Genomic DNA, 19071 nt, shown 5'->3' with positions numbered 1-19071 from the left:
AAACAAAAAAATGAAAGAAATTGAAATGCTATATCTGAAAATGATATACTATATCTAAAAAATAAATAAATAAAATAGTCACAGTTGGAACAAGAGCTTACCAGCAACAACAAAAATAACAACAAAAACAACCATCAAATGCAGACTTTGGAGGCAGCAGTAGTGGTGTTTATTTATCTTCCCAGAATCTCTGCATTGCAATGCACCATGTAGATGATTCGTTTAGAATAAAATATCTCATAAAGCTACTCTCTGCAACAGATTGCCAATATATGAACAACACTGATAACAGCCTCTACCTGTTGGATTATTACAAGACGATATTAGACTTATTTGATGTTCAGATAAAATACTAGTTCTACAAACTTATATGCACATTAACCAGATGTTGCAGTAATTAAATTAGTCAAATAAAGATAATGTTGTGCACTGCAAGGAGAGGCATATTCTGTATTTATATACTTTATATTGCAATATATAAACTACAGCATCATTGGTTACAGGTTTCCTGTAGATCAATCATCGGTTCACTGTATTTTTGACTTCACAGCCAGAGTAACAAAGGCGTGTCACTTGCGTTTTTATCTTTCTTTTTTCTGTTCCTTACTGCTGCTTATATCCTTTTGCTGATATATACATATGCATGTATATGTTTGTGTATGTACCATAAATCCTTGAGTATAATCCACATTTCTTTCCCAAAATTTAAAGGTCAAAATCCCTAGTGCGTACTATATACTAGGTTAAAAATGAAAAATATTTTCTAAGTAATGTCCGAGTCTCTATTTGCTGTCCGGCAATGTTTATTCAGATGCATTTTGTGGTGTTGGGCACCAAAATATCTTGAGCTAAGCCTGAAAGCAATGAAGTCATAAAAGAATAATCCATAACTTGCTGTAAGCAACATTTATTAAAATAAAAGAACACAGATCAACATGTAACAAAAACAATTTGCAAACATATTTACATTCCCATATAACAGTTAAGAACATCACCATTATTGTATTACGCTTGTGCAGAAGTGTTTGTTCGACTAGGTGCTGCTGTCTTAATCACGCACGACTCAAGTTAGAGAAGGGGTGCGTATTATATACAAGGTTTAGGTTTTTCAGAGGTACAGGGAGATTTAGCTATTATTTCTGACAGATCAGAAACATTGGCTCAATAATTTGTATTTGGTAAAATTGATTGATTGGAATTAAGCATCAACCAATTAACCCTTTAGTGTTCAGATTATTCCATCAAACATAATGCCTATTGATTCCCATTGATTTGAATTAATCGTGCATTATCTCATATCTTCAAGATCTTGATGGTGTAATTACTTAATGTAGAATAACATTGAAGGGTAGGTGTGAGAGCCTGGATCTGGTCAGTTTGAACATAAAACAGATTAACTATTTTGGCCGGATATGGCCGGTTTAAATACTAAAGGGTTAAATATGCTTAAAATTTTGCCTTTGAAATTTGAAAACCAAAAACAAGAAAAACAAAAAAAGGGACAAATGAGGGATTATTGGAAGTGATTTGTGATGAAATTACTATTTTGTTTTTAACCTTACAGACTCTAATATTTTTAAATGTTTCATAAAATACAAATAAATTTAGACATTTTATTTTCCTTTTTACAGATTGGTGCTACAACGGCGCCATAAAAATAAAGTAATGGTTGGTAAACACTTGGATATACACTCTTGGTTGGAAATACTTAGCCTGCAGGAGTATTTACCTGTCTTCAAAGAGTATGCTTGTGTTGAGGTAAGGCTTTCTTTCATTGTGATAAATCTGTCAGAATTTTCTGTATCTTTTTTTATTTCTTAGCAGGAAAAGCAGTACCCAAGACCTATTACAAGGCCTTGAAGACTGGTGAGTGGGAGGGAAGGAGGGTGTCATCCTCAAACAGGGGTCCTAGTTCATATGTTTGCAACAGAGTAGACTCCATTAAGGGTGCTCAAGGACCAGGTGATGGCATTAATGTGGGTGACATTAAGTCTACTATCCAGGTAGGCCTCAGCAGAATTTAAAATCAGAATACAAAGAGCTCAAACAAATATTGAAAGAAGACGTTCATTTATTGACCCTGGAAGAATAAAAATCAAAGTTGACCTCAGTTAGATTTGAACTCAGAATGCTAAGTGCTAGAATAAATGCCAGATTTTGCCCAATGTTGTAATGACTCTGCCAAATCACCACCAAGAATGTTGGTCAAATTTTTGTTTCAATTTTATCGTCATTTTAACATCCACTTTTCCATGCTTGCATTTGCATGGATTGGACAAAATTTATTGAGGCAGATTTTCTACAGCTGGATGCCCTTCCTGCTGCCAACCTGTACTTGTTTCCAAGCAAGGTAATGTTTCTGCTAGACCTGGCTAGATATGCTTTCACAGAATTTTGGAAAGGAATGGCATTCATTGACAACAATCATATGTTTTCAAGACCGGGAGAGGGACACACCTGTCTGTCTATTATACACACACACACACACACACACACACACACACACATATATATGACAGGCTCCTTTCCGTTTCTGGCTAACAAATTCACTCATAGGCTTTGGTCGACTTGGGGCTATTGTAGAGGATACTTGCCTAAGGTACCACACAGTGGGACTGAACCTGAAACCATGTTGTTGGAAAGCTAACTTCTCAAATGAACAGCCACACCTGCATATATATAAGTTCAATTAGAGGTTAAATAAGCGTCATTAAGGGATAATAATATCCAATGAATTTACTGGTTTCTTACCTGCAATTTATTTTGAATATTAGTTTTGTTACTCAAAAATAGATAATTAAATAAACCTAGGTTTATAATTACTTAAGAAAAATAAGAAAATAGGAGATAAAACAATAATTATATTTATTAATTACAAAAATAGACATAATCCCCAACAGCTGTTTCAATTCAGACTTTAAAAATTAGTTAAAATAATTAAATTATAAAGTTGAATCTCATCAGAGGTAGAAAAAAGATATACCATTACATTTGTATATTTTTATGTGTTAAGTGTAAGGAGCATTTTGGCTAACTGAGTATTGTTTTAGAGAAAAAATCTGGTATAGACCTTATAAAGGAAGGGGGGTATATTTAGAGAAGTGAATATAAAAAAATAATATAATATACTTTGGGTAAACATTAAAAGTATAAAGAAATGTAATATATAGTAATAAACCGTATATTTAAGTATCAGAATGATATATATATATATATATATATATATATATAATAAATATTAGGGAATAAATCCAAATTTACAGGGAAAAAATCAGATTTAGGATTAAATCCAATTTTATAGTAAAATATTATATAATATTATTAGAGACAAAACCACTATTTTGCAAAACAAACAAGGAAAGACTTAATCAATACATAAAATTTTAATAAAAAGTCAAAAAACCGCCACTACAATTGTTTCTTGTCCTGATCGACAATCTTCAGGTGGACTTCCAATTTTCAAGTCAGTTTCAAATTATTATATATAAATAAAACTTACTTGGAAGAGGACGCATGGCGTTCGATCATATAATAACAATTTAATGAATAAAACATATGCATACATTATGTACATACCTACATCCATATGTACATATACATGCATATATGGGTACAGGACACCACAAAAAAATGTAGAACACAACGAGAAACAAAAACATAAAAACAAAACATGGAAACGGACTTTTTTAAACAACGAAAAAACAGAGTACAAGACATACAACACAAGGAACATTCCCCTTCTTCAGCTGCCCCTGCTTCGACTTATTCTGTGTTTCGAAGGTAAGGGCAATATATATATATATATATATATGATGGGCTTCTTTCAGTTTCCGTCTACCAAATCCACTCACAAGGCTTTGGTCAGCCTGAGGCTACAGTAGAAGACCAAGGTGCCATGCAGTGGGACTGAACCTGGAACCATGTGGCTGGTAAGCAAACTACTTACCACACAGCCACTCCTTCGCCTATATTAAGCGAAATATTTCATTACTTATAATATACATAATTGTATTCTATATTCATTAATTTCATGTTTCAGTAACAATGTCATTATGTATGAAGCTTAAACTACTGATACAGGTAACTAAAGAGTTTAGAAAATTGTTGAAAAGGCATCAGTTTTGAAAAACCTGCTTGGCAGGAGCAGTCACTGCCCTTGCTTCCCTATTAGCTATGCCATTAGTAACAGCAACAGCTGGGGGTTTGTCAAGTGACTGACAGGAATCCCATTAAAAGGGAAAGTATTGTACTATTGATTGCTTATTGCTTATACATCATGAAAACTAGGCAAGCAATAGGCCTAACATCTGTTTCATCTATTGTATGAATATGCACATCATCATCATCAACATCATTGAATGTCCACTTTTCCATATTTGCATGGGTTAGATGGAATTTGTTGAGGCAGATTTTCTACAGCCAGTTACCCTTCCTTCAGACAACCCTCACCTGTTTCAAAGCAAGGTAATAATTCCTTGTAGTTGAACATGTTTTCACAAAAGTCTGGAAACAAACAATATCACTTGTATGATGATGATGCTCATTTATAATCATCATGTGATGTTTAGACAAGAGTACACATACACAAATACACACACATAAAAGGCTTCTTTCAGTTTCCATCTACCAAATTCATTCACTACATTTTGGTCAACACAAGGCTATGTATAGTAGAAGACACTTGTCCAAGGTGCCATGCACTGAGACTAAACCCCAAACTATCTGATTGGAAAGCAAGCTTCTAAACCAAATAGTCACAGTTGTGCCTATTACACTGTCTGTGAATATCTACAAGAGCATGCATGTAGACATATACAAAGTGTTTGAAGGTAGTTAACTCAAATTTAATACAGCAGTTAATCTGCAGCTTAGGGTGTGTACTGGAAATATGAGCTGCTGAGTTTATAAATTACCTAATTATTTCCAAAAGAACAACTACTACTGTAGACCAACATTTATATAGCGAAATGGGCAGTAACTGATTGAAATTTTTTGTTGGATCAATACATTTTGTAATGATTCAATAAAAAATTTCAGTCAATTTATGTTAGGCTCATGATGATGATCCTTGTCAAAAAAGTCAGTGATAACCACAAAATCTGAATACATTAAGAATTGAATGGAGGGAAAGCATACAGTGGGGAATGGGTTTGATCATTGGTAAGTACAGTGGCAACTCTAGACATGTTTCAGTTTTAGTATACCTCTTCAGTGATGCTTAATTTAACTTGTGTTAACCAAGCTTTAGAATAACTGAGAGGGTAAACATTTTGAGTGAAAAACTTTCATTCATAGATTTAGTAATTTAAAATAATTATATAGGGGAAATTTTCTCAGGAATGGCACGTAAAATGCACCAATCCGACCGTGGCCGATGCCAGCCTCGCCTGGCTCCAGTGCAGGTGGCATGTAAAAAGCACCCACTACACTCACAGAGTGGTTGGCGTTAGGAAGGGCATCCAGCTGTAGAAACATTGCCAGATAAGACCGGAGCCTGGAGCAGCCTTCTGGCTTCCCAGATCCCCGGTCGAATCGTCCAACCCATGCTAGCATGGAGAACGGACGTTAAACGATGATGATGATGATAAAGACCATAATAAACTGCTACTTAACAATATATTCTTCAGGCTGATGACATCCCTGGGAAAGTTTTCATATTGGAATATAGATGTACACCTATATATGAGCCAAGCTAAAACAGCTAAATGCAGATGTGAAGATAATCTAATATATTCTTTCCTTGAGCACAATGCTATTGTTCCAGTTTGGCAGAGGGGAGTTACACAATCCAGGAATTGAGGACAATGAAGGTCTCAACAGTAACTGGTATGAAAAGGAAGCTGTTCATGATGTTATGTTTAGTCATTTTCATTTTCCACTCCTCTCATGTTTGGAGAAAGAAACTGAAAAATCCGACCACTGATTACTCTTCAAAAAATTCAATCAGCAAACTCATATCTCTCTAAATGTTTTGTTTTCTGTATATTCCCTTGTTTTGATACAAAGTTACTGCTAAGCTCCAGACTCAACCTTAGTCAAACAGAGATAATCCATGAAATTCCAACCATGACTATCTTGTCTTTTCAGTCATAGGCTATATTATCTCAGGCTATATTATCCAACGTTGCCTTCCTTTTTTAGCTGTTTTGCTATGAAAATATTCACTGGTAGCATATAATTTAAGAGACATTTGGCTTCTATTTCTAGCAATCTGAATGATCACATAGAGCTTTCTTTATTGGCTATTGATTTAGTGTAATAACTTAGTGATTTCTTAGGGATACCAATCTTTCTTTCTATCAATTGTCTTGTCTTCTAATGTTAGGTTTTTAATGCTCAAACTAGTGTATTCACACACACGCGCGTGTGTGTGTATATATATATATATATATATATATTGAAACCGTTTTCTCTGCTCAAATTTATTTTTCTGAAATTATCTCTTTCACTTAATGTAAACATCGATGTAAATTGATGTTGAATTTTACCAAAAGTATCATTAAACTTGGCTAATAGCTACCCATTTTCTTCTACTACTATTACTACTATAATTGTCATCATCACTATTATGATGATTATGAAAGCAATTTGCCTCTTATTATCTCATTAACTTGAATTTATGTTACTAAATGATTCCTGTATCCGGAGGAACAGAGCTGCATTTAAAAGTAAAGGCATGCATCCATTTAACAAACACTTGACCTAAAACTAGTGTCATACATGCCAAAATATCACATTAGCTATAAATATACATTACTAATTTGACCCAACCTCACTTAAACAATGCGATGTTCAGTGGGCATACTTCTTTCGTCAATGGAACAGTGTCATTGTGGACTCCTTGTGTAAAGGACTGTCCTGTTCTCTTATAAACATTGGATTCGGAACTTGTGGGAGTAGATTTGCAAAACAATTAGCAACAGCAACAACAAGCACTCATTGTTTTTACTGAAGGGATTGGTAGCTGTGAGTTTTGGTTTATTCTCTCTAAAATAAGGTAAGTTTTATTCATAAGATGTAATATGAGAATATAAACCTATAAGTATTATTATTTTCTTTACGGCCTGTTTTGTCTGTATTTTTTCTCTTTTCCACTCCTTCCATTGTAATAAATTATATAATTCAAGTCTTTTTTACTATAAGATAGTCTATCAATTTGTATGTTTGTTAATAGTTGTTTGTTTAGCCATCTATTTATTCATCATCTATCTATCCATCCAGCTACCTATCAATCCATCTTTCTATCCATCCATCTATTTCTACTAATATCTATTCATCTGTCTTATCTGCTTTTTCCTTTATATATCTCCCTATCTAGTAAGCTGATCTCAGTGATTGTATCTGTCTCTTGATGTTGATATCTGTTTCCATTACCGAGGGGTGGTAGGTGGTATATACAAATATACAAGTGTATGTTTGTATGCAGATCTATCTATGCATACATATGTATGTGTGTAAGTATGTATAAATCAATAATGTCATTCCCAACTATTTAGCAAATATTTCAAGATGACCTTGTAGCTAAGGTATGCACCTATAAGTTCCCTTTGCCCCTAATCTTTTGGATTAGAAATCTCTTGTCAGGCTACTCTATTGTTGTATGTACTGATAGATCTGTCTCTGAGCAACACACTTTCATCTCTTGATGTATCCCAACATTCAATTATCTCTTACACATTCCTCTTCTTCTATATTCTTTTTACCTCTTTCCTGTATCCTCTGACTACACTAACTCCCGTACAGATGACACCACCTGTCACTCTTCCCTAAACTTCTGAGCACGAGTGTTGTCTGCAGACCACCTAGACATCTCATATCAGACATGCACTGATCCCATAAACGGGGCTAGTAAAGCCATCTACCAACAGAAACACAATGTCCCACTCTTCTTAAAATCACAAAGATGCAATTACAACAATGATTATATTCTTACCTTATATTCTCTTTGTACATGAAAGAATAATACCTAACTGAAGCCTTCAGAATTGCACCAAATTCCGCATCGTTAATTGATGATTACCCCACATTTATAACATTACAAAGACCACAGCTCAAGGATTATTATTTTTATAATTATGTAATTATTACATGCTGTGTAATATTATATAACTATTACATACTATATTAAGATTCTTGCGATTTGAGGAAACATATTTTTAAAAAATTTTATTTTACTTGTTTCAGTCATTTGACTGCAGCCATGCTGGAGCACCGCTTTTAGTCGAGCAAATCGACCCCAGGACTTATTCCTTTGTAAGCCCAGTACTTATTCTATCGGTCTCTTTTGCTGAACCGCTAAGTGACAGGGACGTAAACACACCAGCATCGGTTGTCAAGCGATGTTGGGGAGACAAACACAGACACAAATACATATGCATATACATATATATGACGGGCTTCTTTCAGTTTCCGTCTACCAGATCCACTCACAAGTCTTTGGTCGGCCCAAGGCTATAGTAGACACTTGCCCAAGGTGCCACGCAGTGGGACTGAACCCGGAACCACGTGGTTGGTAAGCAAGCTACTTACCACACAGCCGACCCCGTTTGGTCATGAATGACATCGGGATTGCACCTAGAAATTTTTTTTCTGGGGCACGAGTCTGGGCAGAGTTGTTTATGGAAGACCAGCAGTCACCCATGCATACCAACCTCCACTCCCTATGCCACCAGTTTTATCCAAGGCAAAGGCGAAGGCCAATACAGCTTGGCACCAGTGCAACTTATTTCTACAACTGAGTGAATTGGATCACTGCAAAATAGTGTCTTTCTCAAGAACATAACTCACAGCCTTGTCTGGGAATCAAACTCACTACCTCATGATTGTGAGCTTGATGCTCTAACCACTGAGCCATGCATATTGTATATTATATGACAAATATATCTATATATATTAAACTCAACTTGTGTGTCTGTGTGTTTAACTTCCCGGCACATCTCCTCCTAGCCAACAAATCGTAGAACCACCAAAAATGGGTCACTTAAAGTTTAGGCGAATGAAAATTGAACTGTGCTATTTCTGTTCCGAAATTCATCTCGCAAGTGCAAAAATCGATAATGTGTTTGTTTAGGCCTTATCCCATGCATTGAATAGTGAACTTTAGTCAGTCAGCTGTTTGACGTGAACTGTGTTCACCACGCGTGCAAGCATGCGTGAATTGTATGAAAAATAATAAATCAAGATATAAAAACGAATTGCCATAAACATTGTAGAAATTCAGCAAAGAAATGAATTTTCGAGATGTAGCCTGGAGGGTTTTTTCGTATTAATCGTTTGGACTTTGTGAACACATACCAATTGTTTTCATAACATTTTTAACGCTTTGAATTAAATGTGACCATTTTGTGTTGAGTCTGCAGTTTGAATCACTTTAACCCAATTTTAGCAGGCCGGATTTTTGATCATCACGATACATCACCAGCGACTCCCTGAAACTCTCCCCTGAAATCCCCGTTGAGAAATGTATATATATATATAAAACTCAACTTGTGTGTCTGTGTGTTTAACTTTTGGATCTACCAAGTTTCATTATTAAGGATGGAAAGTAGTGTGTAGCAAATCGATATATATAAAGCTGAAGTTGTCTGTGTGTGGAAGGTTTGGTAGCCTTCAACTAACACTATCTCCTTTGAGACCCTACAGTGCAAGTTGACCAAAATTGAGAGTATGATAGAAGAAGGCTTGCTCTTCATTCTGTAGAAGATAAAATTCAAATCGGACAATGTTAACGCCACAAATTATTTACATCAAAAAGGGGCTTTTTTTCTATGAAAATCCCTATTTTTTACGATTTTTGACTGCTGTGTCACCATTTTTCGGTGTATTTCAACTGGAAAAATGTTCACTTGAAGAGAATAACAAGTTGCATAATGCAATTGATTCTTGTAGAATATAGGATTGTACTTTTCTGCTGGTCAACAATGCATGTTTCAATTTCAACATTCTTCAGCTTCTTAGGTAGTAGTTTTGTGCTGAGTGCACAGGAATAATTGTCATCTTAGTCTTCCACAATCTCTTCATCTTTCTGGCTAGTTCCTGATATTTATCTTTTTTTTTTGTTTGTTTTCAGTTATTCTTTAGGCAGTGAGCTGGCAGAATCATTAACATACTGGACAAAATGCTTGGTGGCATTTCATCTATGTTTATGATGAGTTTAAATTCTGCCACACTCAACTTTCATCCTTTCAGGGTCAATGAAATGTTGAACTTTGACAGCAAAAATTAATTCATCATTACTTATGTCAGAATGTAACATATTTGTAAAAAAAAAAGCATTCTGTCAAACTGATCTTGATTATACTTTGATATACTAAGAGCATCAACATAACTGATGGTTTCACCTAAAGCATGAATGATTTTAAAATCATTGATATTTTGAGGGCTTACCTTGTATTCTGTTGAGAAACTCATCTGAAAACATCAAAATCCTTTTTAAAAAAAAAAGAATTGCAATGGCAGATGAACAGTTTTTAGTGGGAAAGACTTCATCATCATCATCATTTAATAGGCATATGAGTGGCTGTGTGGTAAGTAGCTTGCTTACCAACCACATGATTCCAGGTTCAGTCCCACTGCGTGGCACCTTAGGCAAGTGTCTTCTACTATAGCCTCGGACTGACCAAAGCCTTGTGAGTGGATTTGGTAGACAGAAACTGAAAGAAGCCCGTCATATATATGTATATATATGTGTGTGTGTGTGTGTATATGTTTGTGTGTCGTGTTAAATTGATCTAAATCAAAACTTCATGCTAACGTTATGATTCAAACACCATCTTAATAATGACAAAATTATTTTACTAGGTTCTTCATCATTTTACCAAAATTAACAAAAACAAAGGCAGTGTATTTCAACAGAAATATGGTAAAAAAAAAGAAAAAAAAGAGAAAGTGGTGGGGTTAAGTAATATATAGAAAAAATTGGCTTCTTGCATATCAGATGATGAGTTGACTAAGGAAAGTCGTATATTTTCTCATTTAACCCTTTTGTTACCAACCCAGCTGAAACCGGCTCTGGTTCTGAGTACAAATGTCTTGTTTTCATAAGTTTTGAATTAAAATCTTCCACCAAACTTATTCACAAGTTATGTTCCTAACACTAGCTGAATGATAACTAAGTTATTTTACTAAGTTCTTTGTTATATTTAAAGTAATTGAAAGAAACAGAGTATCTCAAAATAAATACAGTAACAAAAGGATTAAATATACTTTGTAATCAGCATACTTCGCTAATTCAATCTTTCACACTTAAAAAATCACTGATGCACTGTTCACACCTTTTACAGACGTGGGGTTATAATTTCTGTTACTTTGAGTATAGGGAGTTCATACTCAACCTCCTTTTTTTCTTTAGTCATTCTGGAACTAGGCTTACTGAACAAATCTTATTTTTAATTGTGCTCAATCTAAAGTTTTAGAATTACAACTTTTACTGCTGGTAAATTGTTAGAGACATAGCGAAATGACTCTCCAAAATGTCTGCGCCAATTAATTCAAAATTATAAGGGCTGTTAACTAAAATAACCTTGAAGTGCTGTGTTTTTGTTCATTTGTTTTTATCTCCAAAATCAAGCAAAGCTGTTGTAGTGCCAACTAACTCCAAATCTGAACCCTCATAAAAAGTTAAATATCAGTTAATTTGATGACTAATGATAACTTTATAAGTAGCAATGCTAGAACAATGGGACATGCTACAATGGCATTTGAACTAGATGTCTAATCAGTTTACTGTTAATTTGATGTAAAGTATCACTTGTTGCACAATTAACATTTAAAGCTACTTCCCCTTCATCAGGCTCATACACTAAAGATTATAGTTATAGAAAGATTTGGTGAAATACAGTAGTTTTAATGTGTAGGATTTGCTGAAATAGCCTAATTTATCATTTTTAAAGCATTTTCCCCATATCCAGAACAGATTACGGAAGGATTTGAAGATCTATAATTGCTACAATTTTAACCCAATTCACTGAGTTACTTGTTTATTAGATTCTTCTTGTTAAGTTTCTAGTAATTCTTACATCTAGTGACATCCTCTAACATCCTAAGCCTGTCTTGCAGCTAGATTCTGCTGATTTAGTTCAAGAGGGGACAGTTGATGCTCTGCAAATCCATTTTAAACTCGGTCGTACACAACTCATGACTTTCATCACTAATGGTGCATGCTTCTTGAAAACCCATTAACAGATGGTGTATATTTCATGGTACCACTTGGGGTCACACAATTTGTGTGATATCCCAACATCTGTGACAATGAAACAAGGCTTCTTCCATAGTTATGTTGCTTGTAAGAGTATGCAAAAGATGTAGTGTGTGTAGGATCAGTTATGATTCTCCAGTCCCTGTGTAACTGAATCCCTTCTTGAAGAGCCCATCATTGAAGTCACAACCTTCATTGATCACTGATGGATAAACCTGAATAGGATTTTAGTGTAACATTTGGAATTGATAATTTCACAATATTAACCCTTTTAAAATGGTTGACGTAAATTAATGCTTGTAATGTACATGTTTTAAATCAGTCAGCGTAATTATACACCATCTAACTTATAGGCCGATTAGATGTTTCATGTAAATATTTACAACCTGATAGGATGGTCCTGCCACTCCAGTTCTGTCAAATTTGTCATCGTGTCCTGTTTCAGTGAATTTATGGTCGTTGCATCCTACCATTCCAGTTCCATCAACTTCGTCGCCATGTCCTGTTTCAACAAATTTATAGTTGTTGTGCCAAGCTACACTAAGCTCCACCACCTCACCAGTTGTTTCTTCCAGTTCAGATGATGACTCGGAGAGTGAGTATTTTCCTAGTTCAGAATCAGATCATACCAATAGCGATGATGATATTCCAATGAATCAAAGGTACAGGCGGGTAGCAGTGAATGGCCCTGGAAATCTTCCATCAGTTCTCGGTAGATAAAATGTTCCAATATATAGTGGATGAAATGAATGACCATGCTGAAAATCATCCCCAGCATGTCAGACCTGGACATGGCGGTGATTGGTTTCCAACCACAGGGGACAAAATCAAAGTTCTGCTTGCCCTGCATACTGGTGAGCATCATAAAAAACCAACCCTGGCGTCATATTGGAATCAGGATCCAGCCATGTCGACACCTTTCTTTCTAGAATTGATGCCATGTGATCAATTTTTGTCACTTCTTTGAAATCTACATTTCAACTCAGGTGAGAACCAGGATGACAGGTTGCACAAAATATGTCCTATCATTGGCGAAGTGGTTGAAAATTTCAGAACAGTGCATGTCCCCACACAGGACATTTCTATGGATGAAAGTTTGTTGAAATTCAAGGGAAGGCTCCAGTTCAAACCATACAACCAACGAAATATGCCTGCTTTGGGGTTAAGGTCTATAGAGTATGCTAGTCAATTGGCAGAGCCTGTGGGTACATATGGAATTACAAAATCTACACTGGTCAGGACAGATTGTATCTTCAGCATCTATTCTAGCATCAACTGATGTTGTGCTGTCACTGAATGAAAACTCTTTGACAAAGGTACCATATTATATGGACAACTGGTTTTCCAGTCCAGACCTCTTCCTGCAACCACAGGGGACAAAATCAAAGTTCTGCTTGCCCTGCCCCATACTGGTGATGCATCATAAAAAAACCAACCCTGGCGTCATATTGGAATCAGGATCCAGCATGTACGAACCTTTCGCTTCTAGAATTGATGCCATGTGATCCAATTTTTGTCACTTCTTTGAAATCTACATTTCAACTCAGGTGAGAACCAGGATGACAGGTTGCACAAAATATGTCCTATCATTGGCGAAGTGGTTGAAAATTTCAGAACAGTGCATGTCCCCACACAGGACATTTCTATGGATGAAAGTTTGTTGAAATTCAAGGGAAGGCTCCAGTTCAAACCATACAACCCAACGAAATATGCCTGCTTTGGGGTTAAGGTCTATAGAGTATGCTAGTCAATTGGCAGAGCCTGTGGGTACATATGGAATTACAAAATCTACACTGGTCAGGACAGATTGTATCTTCCAGCATCTATTCTAGCATCAACTGATGTTGTGCTGTCACTGAATGAAAACTCCTTTGACAAAGGCTACAATATTTATATGGACAACTGGTTTTCCAGTCCAGACCTCTTCCTGCAGCTGCAGGCGAGGACTAATGCCTGTAGGGCTGTGAGGACACACAGTGAAAGTATTCACCTGATCTTCACAAAATAAAACTTCAAAAGCGGGAAACAGCGTACCATGCACTGATAGTGGCATTCTCATTCTAGTGTGGCATGACAAGAAAGATGTCTGCTTTCTGCAAACATGAAGGACACTAGGAAACAAAATGCAGACGGTAATGCCATAATGAAACCATGTGTGGTTGTTTCATACAATGAAGGGACGGGCAGGGTCAATCGCTCTGAATCTATTATTGTTCCATGAGATGATAGAAGCATCAGACCTGCCAAAGTAGAGAATGTGTGGATGTCCCCAATCCAGACTCTCTCTTCACTGCATGGTGAAAGGGCGTGGACATTTACCTCGACTGTTTCCCCCCACCACCAAGAAGACAAATGCTTCAAAGAGATGCACAGTATGCAAAGCAAAAGGGAAACGTAAGGAAACTAGATACCATTGTTCCTAATGTGATATGCCACTGTGTGTGGTACTCTGTTTTGAACTCTACCACTCTAAAGTCAGTTTTTGAATTCACGTGATTGTAAATCCATGAAGTTGATCTGACTTGTGCTGTCGAGTGATCTTATTCAGGAATAAAGTTGTATGAGCTGTCCTGCACAGGGATATAGTTTAGGTAAATAAACAGTACTTGCACTAAAGCAGTTGATGTAAATATATGCTGAACCATTGTCATGCGCTAATTGCTGATCTCAGCCAAGATGATTACCATCAATGCAACCTAGTTGCTTGAAAAAAAAGAAACCATTGTCATGGGGTTAAAATCCTTTTGGGATATTTTCTAGGACAAAAAAGTAAAAAAACCCTTGATGTAATTCAGTGATAAAATTATTTTCTTTGTTTAGTATCACCTAAAACTGAAATCAGTTCCACTTATTCCTTAGTGACTGACATGGCTGGATAACTGGATAGCCTAATGACAGCGAATGGATCATATGCAAGGCATGAAATGAATTAAGTGCAGTAATATTCTATCAGCCTCTTTCGCTGAACTGCTAAATTATAGGGATGTAAACACACCAACACTGATTGTCCAGCAGTGGTGGGATACACACATATGTATGTATATGATAGACTTCTTTCAGTTTCCATCTACTGGATCCACTCTCAAGGCTTTGGTCAGCCCAAGGTTATGGTAGGAGACACTTACCCGAGTGCCAGACAGTGGGACTGAACCTGGAACCATGTGGTTGGTAAGCAAGCTCCTTACCACACAGTAATAATTAAAGGTTTAGAATATCTGGTTTCGACTCTTGAGATAAGTGACTGAATAAACAGTGGACAGGAATGATTCTTATTATCAATGACTAGTAATGAGTAAACTGTTTACGATATGGAAGTAATGAGATTGGCTTAGAAAATAAAGGACAAAGCAGGATTCATTATACCATACATGGAAATCTATTATGACATATCAGCTTATCTGTTCTGTTACTTAAATTAGTTTTACTTAATTATAGTTTTAATCATAATAACTGCAAATTGGCAGGATTGTTTGTAATCAGTCCAAAATGCATAGCAGCATTTGATCTGTCTTTGCATTTGGAGTTCAAATTCCACTGAGGTCAACTTTGCCTTTCATCCTTTCAGGGATGACAGAATAAGTACCAGTTGAGCACTGGAGTCTATGTAATCTCTCCTCCAAAATTTCAGTCCTTGTGCCCATAGTAGAAAAGATTATTACTACTCATGAGGAGTTCAAATCCTACCATGGTCATCTTTGCTTTGTCCTTCTACAGCTGATAAAATAAAATACCAGTCAAAGGCTTAGGTTTATTTAATTGACTAACCTCCTTTTCCCAAAATTTGTGGCCTTGTGCCCACGTTAGAAACAATCATTGCGACTGATCTTCATATACCTATTCTATAGATTTGCATCCCATAGATAGATAGATAGATTTTAGATATTTGGATAAGATTCTAAATCATTTGAAAAATACATATATATATAGGAGAAAGAAACTTTGGTATAAACTCACACACACATGTGGTGCCCCAGCATGGCCACAGCTCAAGAGCTGAAACTGGAAAACATAAACACACAAACAAATAAACATTTATATATTTTTAACTATTCTCACTTTTAATTTCTTACCTCCTTGTATCTTTTATTTTGTTCTCACCACTACTTCATACCTTCTTGAATATATTTATGCATAAATGATGTTTTAATATATTTCTGTTTACATCTAAAATTATTTTTAAATCTATTACATATGTATTTTTACTATATTTATTTATAGATTTTTTTTAAAATGTCTATGTATTTATATATTTTTAATGTATCATATATATATATACTTGTTCTTTAAATTCATCTGAAATCAGTCAAGTTTATGGATTATATTACCTTGACTTAGGTTTCTTCATATTATATATTTTTATCTTTTGTCTCGAGTTCCTCTTGAGCACTTCTAAGTGCAAACCTTAACTTTGTGAGAGAATTTCTGATTAATCATATTCTTTCTCAAAACATATATATATATATATATGAAAGAGAAACTTTTATATGAACTCACACACACATAGAGATAAACATTTATATATATATATATATAAACTGGCTTAGAGAAGAAGAAACGAAACGAAACGAATTGAATCGACGCGAGGGCGCTCAGTCATACAATAGTGTAATAAATAAAATATATGCATACATACATACATATATGTACGTACCTACATCTACATGTATATATACATGCATATATAAATATATATATACGTGAGTACAGGACACCACAATTAGACGTAGAACTAAACGAAAACGAAAAAGTAAAAACAAGCAGGGAACGGACCATTTTTTAAACAACGAAAAAACAGGGTACAAGACAAACTACACAGGAAAAATCCCCTTCATCAGCTGTCCCTAGTTCAAATCCAGCGTGTTTCGAAGATATATATATATATATATATATATATACAACACACACACACACACATACATATAAAGGGTAAAGATCTCCTTCAGTCATGAATGACAATGGGATTCCACCTAGAAACTTCCCTTCCAAGGTACAAGTCAGAGCAAGGTTGTTTATGGAAGACCAGCAGTCATCCATGCATACCAGCCTCCCCTGTGTTATCCAAGGGAAAAGCAAAGGCCAATATAGCTTGGCACCAGTGATGCAGCAACTCATTTCCACAGCTGAGTGAACTGGAGTAACAGGAAATAAAATGTCTTGCTGGCTGGTCCAGGAATTGAACTAATTACTTCATGATTGTGAGCCTGACTATTTTCTCTGTTAACTTTCCTGTGATTCCAGTGTGCCTCTTGTGTCTCCATAGCTTACACTGGGTAACTGAATGAAATTCTTGCCTATACCTTTCCTGGAATTTCTTTTCTAGTTCTGGTACAGATTCTGCAATGAGGGCAACATCATCAGCATTCAGTAATTCCCATGGTCTTCCAGTCTTAGATTATTCTGTTATAACCTGGAAGACAATGGTGAATAGAAGGGGGATGAGGACTGAGCCTTGGTGAACACCTACCTGTCCACTAAAATATATCACTGTACTCATGACTAACTCTTACTTTGCTAACAGCACCTCTTTACATAGCCTGTTTGCTTTCACAAGCCATTCATCTACCCCTAGCTTCCTCAGAGACCACTTCTTTTGCAGGTGCCTCAATGTGAAAGTAGCATCAATAGTGTTTCTCTCCAGAACAAAGCCAAACTGCATTTCATTTAGTCTATTTTTGTTCTAATTAACATTCTCCATACCTTTCATCATCTGGTCCAGTGATTTGTTGCTTCATATAGCTGTTGAGTTTATCTAGGGGAGACTCCTTTTCTCCCATTCATTCTACACATTTAACCCCTTACCTGGCAGAAACAAATATATGCGTTTTGACCGAAATCGTTTTTTTCTATCTCTGGTGAGTTAACTCGTCAAAAGATAGACTCGCCAAAATCGACAGCAAACGAGTTCCTTCGTCTAAAAACGGGTTAACTCATTTCTGCCCAAAGTGGTAATTTAAAATCAATATTATTGAATTAAAATTCATAATATATAAGGTTTGAAATATACCTCGAAATCACCATTCGAAACATAGTAAAATAAAACAATTAAAAAATATGTCTGAAAAAATACATTTATTTTCAAAATAATTGTTGGGTAAGGGGTTAAAAGCTTTTCATAGTAGCTCTTCTCTGCCTCATTCTGTTCAGGATCACTAAGGATAGGCATACCATTATCCATTGCTACACATTTCTCTCCCACAACATCTCAGTTCTCTCGAGCATTTTGTCTTGCAATCTGGAACACCTCAAGTCTGTGATTTTCATGCTGTAAGACACTGGCAAACCCCTTCCTTCCTGCTTCTACATAAACCTAATGCCTAGCTTCACTTTTAGCTAAACGATATGGTTCTTTGCTACTCCTACTTTCCCACTCTTTTACAGCCCTGTCAACTCCATTGTTGCACCACCATGTCACCTATGATGTGACAGAAGCTTTGCTTCAAACCACAGATTTGATCTGTTGTCCTCAGTGCATTGTTTTGCAAAAACTTCCAATTGTCATCTGTCTCTATCTCTTCTTCCTTCTCAACAAAAGCTTCATAAAGAACATTGCTAAGTCTTTGCCTGTTTGCAGGATCCTTGAGCTTCCATAACTTTTTTCCATATCAGTTTGTGTCTCTGGATCTTTCTAGCCTTAAGTCTAAAGTCACTGACCACTAATCTCTACATACATATATGCATGTATATTTACAGTGGCACATAAAAAGCACCGTCTGAACGTGGCCGATGCCAGTGCCGCCTCGACTGGCTCCAGTGCTGGTGGCACATAAAAAGCACCATCCGAACGTGGCCGTTGCCAGCGCCGCCTTGGCTGGCTTCCGTGCCGGTGGCACGTTAAAAGCTCCAACCGATTGTGGCACCTGTGCAGGTGGCACGTA

The 19071-nt window shown here is 35.9% G+C and overlaps 1 protein-coding gene across 4 annotated transcripts in view; it reads left to right on the top strand.

Moving 5' to 3' along the window:
- The window catches only part of LOC115211302 (breast cancer anti-estrogen resistance protein 3 homolog), a 242706-nt gene that overhangs the window by 198858 nt on the left and 24777 nt on the right, over positions 1-19071 (top strand). For all 4 annotated transcript variants that reach the window (XM_029780106.2, XM_029780107.2, XM_036500331.1 and 1 more), the window contains exon 2: positions 1632-1758. In XM_029780106.2, coding sequence (XP_029635966.1) covers positions 1632-1758 — 127 coding nt within the window. The remainder of the gene's footprint in view (positions 1-1631; positions 1759-19071) is intronic.

The sequence above is a fragment of the Octopus sinensis genome, linkage group LG1 (genome assembly GCF_006345805.1).
Source record: "Octopus sinensis linkage group LG1, ASM634580v1, whole genome shotgun sequence".
Taxonomy (NCBI): domain Eukaryota; kingdom Metazoa; phylum Mollusca; class Cephalopoda; order Octopoda; family Octopodidae; genus Octopus; species Octopus sinensis.
This window is presented reverse-complemented; position numbering and strand designations above follow the sequence as displayed.